Here is a 9,656-nt window from a genome sequence, read left to right on the forward strand (position 1 = left end):
ATTATGTTAATACAAAAGTATTTAATATTGATTCATAGTACATTTTTATCACAATTTAAGCATCAAAGGCATGTACTTAAAGTGTAGTTATTATACTATAATGTAGAGTGGAAGCGTATATTAAGGGTATTTTAAGTACAATACTGTTATACTGCTAAGTACTTTATAAATACTACAGAAATATACTTACAATACATCACTATTATACTTCACATGCACTTGTTTCTGGTACCATTTTAGTACACTCCATGGGTGCTATTTTGTTCCATGACAAAAAACACTGAAATTGTACAAACCAAAACTTTAATTTAAATATTAATACAAACATACATTCAACAACACCTAACTTTAAAACGTCTAACATATATAACGTATATAATAAAGCTACTGAGGAGCCACCTTGGTGTAGCCCTCATTATTGCATTTCCTCCGCAGCAGGGCCCGGATCTCACTAACCATGGTGTTGGGGAATTTTTCCCTCACCGTGTCTGTGAAAACAGGAAGGACACATGTGATTTAAGACTTAAGATAAACAATATATTACATTGACACAGACTAGTGCTTGTGCCCATTGGGGCGTGCCCGTTCGGAGCGCGTGCCCAATCGTAGCGTGTGTTCCAACTGAAGCTCATCCGATCGACTTCACACTCGACACTACACTGCGAACAATCCAACACGTGTGACGTCAACTTCACATTCCCTGGCCTATATGGTTGCCATGATGTGACACTGCGCCTGGATGGAAAGTAAGCACTTTCGTGAGAACCGCTCATCCAAACAACTTTGAACTTGACATCGCTATCCCTTGGGTCCCGAGCAATACAACCGCCAAGTGTGAAGCCGTCGAGATAATCGACATACAGACAGACATACAGAGATTCCTGCTATTATAGTATGATTATCTGTACCTATGATGGCTTCGACCTTTTCAGGGTCAAGTTGAACTTTGGCCTCCCCTTTTTTCCCCTTTCCAGTAAGGGTTGACTTGGCCAGGGTCTCTTTCCCAAAGATCATTGTGGCCAGCTCCTGTGTGAAAAATGACAAACGTCTGCTGCCGATTCTATTGAAGAGCCGTTTTGAGACCTGGACGGCGGAGTTGCCGAGGAACATCTTTAAAAACACAAAGAGGCCAATTACAAACACACTACCATGCTTAAAAGGAGACATATTATGGTGTTTTCCCAACAAGTAAACATAGTACGAGTTCCAGAAAACCTTTTTTTGAAGCTGTTTGCTGGAAATAGCTTTTAGGGAAAAAAATCTTGCCTACCGCTATTCCCCTTTGTTTCATTCTCTTCAGAATGCGCTGTTTCTGGTGTCTGTAGTTTTAATGCAAATGAGCTGCTGCCCATTGACCAATGAGCTGTCAGAGTGAACCCCAGCATGGAGGAGAAGTGATTGTTGCCGATTGCGGACTCCCGCTCTATATCTATATAATATAATAATAATAATAATATTACATCATACATATATAGGTATTTATATAATATATCTAATATTACGGCCAAAAGCTATGTGCGCCTCGGATGATATTATGAATCATCAAGACTGCGTCTGACATCTCTGGTACTTCCACAAGTAAAGACTTGTAGTGGGGGTTATCTCGGCCATGGTTGAGAAGAATTGGGGGAAAGGAACTTTGGCCTTGACTATCTGAAGTCCATATTGAACCGCGACACGGAGGAGAAAGGGATTGTACTCCCGGAGCTGAGCTGCCGGACTGCCGCCGAAGCTCCCCCGCCGGAGCTGCCGGCGGGGCAGTCCGGCAGCTCAGCTCCGGGAGTACAATCCCTTTCTCCTCCCATATCCCTGCTTCTGAAATGCGCAAACATCATGTCCGCTGGTCCACAAAATCCTAGCTATGCTCTGATTGGAGAGGGGTGGGGAAGTAGGAGGTAATATTCAAAAATACTCCCTTCCTACGTAGGAGGGGGCGCCGAAATGCTTTTGCATACCATTGAGCAGTGTTGGGAACGTTACTTTAAAAAAGTAATTAGTTATAGTTACTCACTACTTGTTCCAAAAAGTAGCTGAGTTAGTAACTGAATTACTCTATAATAAAAGTAACTATTTGCGTTACTTTAAAAAAAAAAGTTGCTATACTGTTTGTCAAAGATTTTTGGATTTTTTGTTTTCACAAGTCAGTTGAAATGAGTAGAACAGACAGGTACCTGTACATAACCTTCAATATTTATTGCACATCAACAGATAGCAAGAGGTTTATCCTGCACTTCAAGCATTAGTATCTTTGTAAAAAAACAGTTAAACAAAATAAAGTGTGTTTGCAGTAACGGTAGCAAATTAAATCTAACCCTCACAACCTGAGACAACAACAGTAAACATTTAAACAACAAAAAGTGTGTTCAACTCTGTAGTCTTAATTAAATAAATAAATCAAACTCCCAATCTCAGACAAATGGTCTGGTAGACATTCTTTAAGTATATTCTCAAAAGTAAACAGTTACCAATATAAAGTGTGATTGCAGTAACTGCAGTAAATTAAATAAATCAAACTCACAACCTGAGACAACTGGTCTGGTAGACATTCTTTAAGTATATTCTCAAAAATAAACAGTTAAACAATATAAAGTGTGTTTGCAGTAACTAGCTAATTAAATAAATCAAACTCTCACAACCTGAGACAAATAGTCTGGAAGACATAGGCTACTTTATTTCAAGTAATTTCTTCTAGGGCTGGGCGATATGGGCCAAAATGAATATCTCGATATATTTTTACTATATCTCGATACACAATATATATCTCGATATATTTTGAATCTCCTCTAGAGCACATCATAAATGCTCGATTCAACCATGTCTGGCATAATGTTACGTCAGTAATAATTCTAGTATTCCTGAAATATAAGTCTGCATGTAGATTACATGAAACAACATATTGTTTAAACTCATTAGTGCTTTGTATTGGAACAATTTAGAACTTGCACATAAGAAAAGGAAAATCACAGCAAGTTAGATTTACCAACACAGCATTTATTCAAACCGTTAATTATTTATTAACTGTTAATAATAATTATTATATATACACTGCCAGACGACGGATCCAATGCTATTCTTTTTCAAAACCAAATCCTCAGTTTCCATCCTTTTTTCTCTCTCGCTGTTCTCACTCACCGGTCGGAGACCGCACCGTCCAGACTACGTCACACACGCGCGTCCATGAGAATCTCGCGGACTCGCAACGGGCGGGGGGAGTGAGTGTGTTTGTGCCATTGCATGTCTTTACCTTTTGTGGAAGAGGGAGAGACGTCGGACGCGAGCTTTTGATATTATACAATTATATTATATTATATACTATTATATATAGAGCTCCGGGAGTCGCAAACGGCAACAATCACTTTCTCCTCCATGCTGCAGTTCACCCCGGACTGCACTGAGTTTGACGGTTGAACGCTGATTGGCTGTTTACGTTACATATGTCACCCAGTGACCACGCTGTTGAACGCTGATTGGCTGTCATCACGAGAAATGAAAATACATTTCAACTTTGTCGCGCCACAAATCCTCGTGAACGCGCTCGCCTCTGCACAGCGAAAGTGTGGCGCGACAAATCAAAACTTGGTGCCGGTTTTCTCTCGCGAAGAATTCGCCCAATACGCGTCTACGTTCACTTTATATGGGATTTTGTCGCCCCATCGCGTTTGGTGTGAACGCACAATGAGTATGCCGGCGGCGGCAAAAATAAACATTACGTGCCAATTTGTATTCGATGTTCGCGACAGGGGCATTTTATACATCCCCTGGAGAACATCTCGCGATACATCGCATATATTCGATATATCGCCCAGCCCTAATTTCTTCATTAAAAAAGTTAACAGTTGAACAACATGGAGTGCTTTTAAAGATTGAATTTTAGCTTCTAGATATTAATCTACCCATCCATACACTCCTTCCAAAACACTAATCTATTCATGTATCCGTCATGTATCCAGCTAACCCATGTAGCCTAACCATCCTACCCTTCAAACCACTGATTGTATCTAAGAAGCAGCAGCATTTCAAACCTCTTGTCAGACAGCCTGTTCCTCTTTGGGGTGAAGACCAGCTTCCCTAGGCTAAATAGTCTCTCAACTGGGGCACTGGATGGAGTGGCTGCATTGTATTTGAGTGACATTTTCTTTATTAGTGGGAATCCGTTAAGAGTGTCCATCCCTTGTGCTCCTGATTTTAAATAGTCAACAACTTGGCTTTCCACAGAAGCAGAGGTGTCCTCCTCATCCTCAAAGGAAAATAATTCATCCTCTATGGCTGAGTTTGTGCTGAGGTTGGGTGTTGGTGCGTTGGTACCCATTAGCTTGCCTTGGCGTTGTCCTTCCTTTCCTGTGTCCGCAGCCAACGTAGTTTAAACCTGGGCAGTGTCACCGAAGCCAAGACTGCAGACTCACATTCCAGCACCTCTGCAAATCCGGTTTTGATCGCCTGAAATGAGACGCACACACACACAGACACACACACACACACACACACACACACACATTATGAGCCAAGAGATATACATTTAATTTGACTTTGATATCATAATTCATAATTTACACTTTATTAATCCATGGGAGTATGTATTTAATGCTTTTAATTGAAGAGATACTAGCTCTTACCTTGACAACAGCCTCTGGAAGGTCACCAAGGATTTGCAACCCACTCTTCAAGTCCAGGGTCTTGGAGATCAATGTCTCCAGTGTGGGTAGGAGTGTGCCATAGAAACAGTTGTCTTCGCCCTGAAGAATGTCGAGGGCTACTGTTAGTGGCTTCATCCCTGTGCAGTATTCTCTGAGGAACTGGTACTCCCGATCTGTGATGGCCTTCAACCCAAAATTGTGGGAGATGGTGTTCAGCTCGGCGATTGGGAATTCACAGACACGAGCAACGGCATCATGAAAGGAGTTCCATCTGGTCGTACATGGGACAAGGAGCTTCCTTTCAATGACTTCATCCACGGTCTCTGCAGCCACTGTGGAACGGCTAGCCTTATTCCAAAAAGCTGTGCATTTTGAGGTAGCACTTCTGTACAGATTTTATGTCTGGTCTTGAGAGTAACTACTTGTCCACATCACAGCATGAAATAAGGTTTGCTGTGTGCGATGCACGTCTGTGGTGTGGTGGCAAAGTCACAACATCCTCTACCACATCCTCTTCCACATTCATGTCTTCTTGTAAGGCATCATGAAGGTCGACAAAAGTCACATCATCAGCATCCTCCTCCCCAGAGTCATCACCCTGAACGGGCTGGTAAACTTTGAAGGCCTTCACAAAATTCGAACCATTGTCTGTGACAGTAGCTGTGATTTTGCTAGAAATAGCAAAGGATGAGTGGATATTGTCCAGTTCAGTAGCAATGTGATCATGCGTATGACGGCCCTTGAACCGTCTGCAGGCCAAGGCTGCTTTCTTTCGCTCTAGGCTGTTTGGATCTATCCAGTGGGCGGTCACGCCGAGGTACCTGCGTTTGTGAGCAGTCCAAATATCTGCAGTTGTAGACAAAAAGTCCAACTCTTCAAAACTTTTTTTAAGCTCTGTGTTCATTTTGACGTAGTCAGCATCTAGGTATTTAGCAAACGTCTTTGTGCAAGGTGTACAGGCCCCTCCTTTCTTAGGTATTTTAGCAATAATGGCTCGGAATGAATCATCCTCCAGCGTCGATAATGGCAACATATTTTTGACCACATACCTGGCTAGGGTTAGTTATCATACGGTTGACTTCAGCCTGCGTCATAGGTTTTTGTTGTAGGGCAGAAAAATCTAGCTTTTGCTGCTGGGACTACTTTGCTCCGTGACCTTATTTGCTAGTGGATGACGAGCTATCATCTGTGGTGGAGGTATCGGTGTTTTTGGCCACTAGCTTTGTTGACGCGTGTATAGTTGTGAGATGCTTCATTAAATTGGAGTTGCTCACAACAGATGTTGATAAAGTCTTCGCTCTTGGTCCTAGACATAATGTACCCTTGACATTCACGTTTTTGCCCTTGACCTCAATGAATTGGAAGTAGTGCTTATATCTCCACCTTGAAAATGCCAAATGTTCACCAGATTGAACCAGATTCGCCATTTCTCCTGCTTCATCGAATGTTTGCTGTTTGTGTGTGGCGCGCGTGTCCTGGCTTATGTGTGTAAAAAGTTTAAACAATGGCTCCGATTGGCTACGATGACACATGACCCTGCCTTAGCCAATCATAATCTCGTATCTCGGACGTTAACCCACCCGCTCTCCGCACTAGCAGTTTGTGTGTGGAGCGCCAGGGCTGCGTTTGGATTACGCATTTATTCAATCAATTCATAGTAACGCACCGCATTTTAGGTTCAGTAACGGTAAGGGCGTTGTAACGACAGAAAAAGTAATTAGTTAGATTACCCCGTTACTGAAAAAATAACGGAGTTACCTAACGGCGTTACTTTAAACAGCGTTATTCCGAACACTGCCATTGAGTATACTCAAGTAGTACAGAAGTGTACTCAAGCACTACTTGAGTATACTTCTGTATACTTATGTGGGGCAGCTGGGCATTGTCTTGGTTTCAAGGGTGTGATAACACAATACTTTGTTATAGAATAATAGCAATGGGGTACGGTTACCGAGTATGTCTTTGAGTCGTACCAAGTCGTCACCGCTAGTATCAGATCCTGGAGTTTGCTGGCATTCACTCTGGCTGAGGGTGGAACTGGTGCATGCTGATGGTAGTTTCTCCAGTGCTGTTTTGATGGCAGCAACTAATCCTGGAAGCTCTTAAACAAGGATATAAAAGGGGTCCAGGTGTAAATAATGAATTGAGACACAAAATACAACATTTGTGTCATGTCATTATACAAAAGCGAAAGCCGACCGAGTAGTATGATGGACCAAGGCGCATTCCAACAGTGCTGATCTACAGCAATAAAACCATTTTGCATATGCATTGTATAAAATTTGAAACGTAGGAAGTTGGGTTTGGAATCTGAGACATAACACGCAACGTTTGAATAATCATGATTTCAATATTGACCAAAATAATCGTGATTATGATTTTTTCCATAATCTAGCAGCCCTAACATACTTGGGTTCAAAATAACATGCATTTCCCTTCATGACCTCAATAAGAATGGTTGCAAGTGGGTCAATAAATTGTGTGTGAGGGTTCAGGTGGCTGCAGAGCTAACCCAGGCATCACTAGCATACACATGCATCCACCTTTCAGAGCCTTCAATGTCTCCTCCTCTAGTTCCACCAGAACCTTCACTGGTTGCTGCTGGTCCTCTGGCTCCTTCTGGTGCTCTGGCTCCTCCTGTGGAATGCAGTCATCTCCCTCCTCCTCACTGGTCAGTACCACCTTCCGCATTTTGAACGGCCCAAATAAATCACAGGATGTTTCATCCGAGTCATCAGACCAATCTGGAGCAGGAATAGATCTACGGAGGGGTGTGCTCTGCTTGGCGGTTCTCTTGGAATGGAGGTAGCTCTTAAGCTGGTCGCACATGGAAGTTGCCGCCTGTGAACCAGACTGAAAACAAAAATATTGTTTGAGAGTGCCTGGATTACCACACAAACCATGGAAATAAAGCAAGTAATTTAGCCATATTTGTTTTCATTTTGCAAAAATTAAAAGCTTCTTCTGCAAATTACTCAAAGGTTAAATTTCAAGCCAAGACCGGAAACCATGATCCCACTTCCGCCTGAAGCTGGTGTGGAAACTCATAAATACATTATACTGCTTGTACCAGAATGTACATGACGGAGAGTCATGTCTATGCTACGATATGTATGGGACTACTAGACCCATGATGTGTACGTTTATTTAAAACCGTATGGTGATCCTTTCTGAAATGTAGCTACCCTAACATCCACAAATCATGCATGGCCGGTTAAAACAAAAAGCCATAGCTTTCAATATAATTGATGGGAAACCATCGAAAAATATGCTTTGCCAGGTACATTTCTAACAATAAGCAAGGTTGTCTATGTCATTTCATGCAATCACAAACTATCAATGATCAAAAGTCCTCAAACTAACTGTCGTGGCTTGATTCCGTAAGGTTACCACCTCCTTTACTTGATTTCCTGTCTTTCTGGTTTTTTTCTGGGACACTAACAGACCATATTTCCTCCCCTCGGCTAAATGCGTCACGCTTTTGGGCAAGTTCTTGGTAGACTTCTGTGAACAAGATACAACATTTCAAACACTTTCTCAAGCACTATTGGTGACTATGGACTTCATTGGAAACAAATAAATTCTAAATTCAATGGGATTTTATTAATAAAAAACAATTTAAATTCAAGACAAATATAAAACATTCTTTAATCTCAATGTCATTATTTATTAACTTTAACGCTGCAGGCCCTGGCTGCAGCGCCGGGGCCTGTAGCGTGGCAGGTCGGCTCTTTTTCGACGTTTTGCACCCCAGTCGGCCCCTAGCTGACCCAGTTGAGTTTATCAAGGTCATTTTACAAAACAAATGCGATATAAAGACGCTCTCAGGTGCAAAACGTAAAAAAACGTAGCCCCCGGTACACCATGTGCCACCGCTACGCCACGTGGTCCCGCTACGCCACGTGCCCCCGCTACGCCACGTGCCCCCGCTACGCCACAGGCCCCCGCTACGCCACAGGCCCCCGCTACGCCACGTGCCCCCGCTACGCCACGTGCCCCCGCTACGCCACAGGCCCCCGCTACGCCACAGGCCCCCGCTACGCCACAGGCCCCCGCTATAAAAGCAACTCTTTCTATTAATAGAAAGAGTTGCTTTTATAGCGGGGGCCTGTGGCTATCATCATTACCGTAACATTCCTACATTTTACAATACAAATACGATATAAAGACGCTCTCAGGTGCAAACGTAGCCCCCGCTACGCCACAGGCCCCGGCTACGCCAGTTGATCCAGTAACTTTACTTCGATTACTAAATTCAATCATTATACTTCGATAAAAGCAACTCTTTCTATTAGGCTATCATCATTACCGTAACATTCCAACAGACTATAGCCAAAGTTAGCTGACGTTACAAAGAGTATTTCGGAATCATTTCACTACCGTTTTGGAACTGACTTACCTCCAACGAAAAGCAATTTGGCTGCAATAGGCTTCGCCTCTTGTTGTCGCCGTTGTGTAGGCCAAATTACCTCTATCCAGCCCTGCTCCGACTCGAGGTCTTCCCTGCAGTTAACCGTTATTTTTTTATTTCTGTATGCATCACGTATGACGGATGTATTTTCTGCTCTAACGGAGCCGTCTTGGAAATAAAACAAACCAAACATTGTCATTGTTAGACCCGGAGACATTCGGTGCTCACTGCTCAATTTCAAATAGAACACTAACCGTCTGCGCCAAGTGTATTTGACTACACCACCAATTGGCACCCTAAATACTACATTCTCATTGGACGTCGATTTGCAGCCGCACACTGATTGGATGGCCGTTATAAACTTGCTATTTTCAAATTTTGGTTCTAGCCTTGGATCTTCTTTAATAGTTAGTCGTTGGAGCTAGTCAACAACAATAATTATTAAAATATGCCACCAGTAAAGAAAAGAAAACACAAGTCCTACTTATTGGACATCAATAACCCCCAAAAACCAAGATCAACAGAATACAGACACATACAGGTAATAATAACTATGAGGTATTATTTTTTTAAATATTTATTTTAACTTAGTAAAGCTTCACCATCTTTAA

General features: G+C 42.4%; 1 protein-coding gene across 1 annotated transcript; it reads right to left on the reverse strand.

Annotated features, from left to right (window-relative positions):
• Window positions 1–286: 286 nt before the first annotated feature.
• On the reverse strand, window positions 287–8,278 carry LOC132460718 (uncharacterized). The gene is made up of 5 exons (XM_060055585.1): window positions 7,998–8,278; window positions 7,178–7,487; window positions 6,608–6,735; window positions 909–1,110; window positions 287–488 (listed from the first exon to the last, which is right to left on the reverse strand). The coding sequence occupies exons 2-5, from the start codon at window positions 7,461–7,463 to the stop codon at window positions 385–387; spliced, it is 720 nt and encodes a 239-aa protein (XP_059911568.1). The 5' UTR covers window positions 7,464–7,487; window positions 7,998–8,278; the 3' UTR covers window positions 287–384.
• Window positions 8,279–9,656: the final 1,378 nt, after the last annotated feature.

The sequence above is a fragment of the Gadus macrocephalus genome, chromosome 7, assembly GCF_031168955.1.
Source record: "Gadus macrocephalus chromosome 7, ASM3116895v1".
Taxonomy (NCBI): domain Eukaryota; kingdom Metazoa; phylum Chordata; class Actinopteri; order Gadiformes; family Gadidae; genus Gadus; species Gadus macrocephalus.

Excerpts from the sequence above, each read along its gene's own strand:
- LOC132460718 (XM_060055585.1), bottom strand. The coding sequence starts at position 7,463 with ATGTGCGACCAGCTTAAGAGCTACCTCCATTCCAAGAGAACCGCCAAG. Across the intron at positions 6,736-7,177 it reads GACATTGAAGGCTCTGAAAG|AGCTTCCAGGATTAGTTGCT; the intron begins GTGGATGCATGT and ends TCCTTGTTTAAG. Across the intron at positions 489-908 it reads AAAGGTCGAAGCCATCATAG|ACACGGTGAGGGAAAAATTC; the intron begins GTACAGATAATC and ends CTGTTTTCACAG.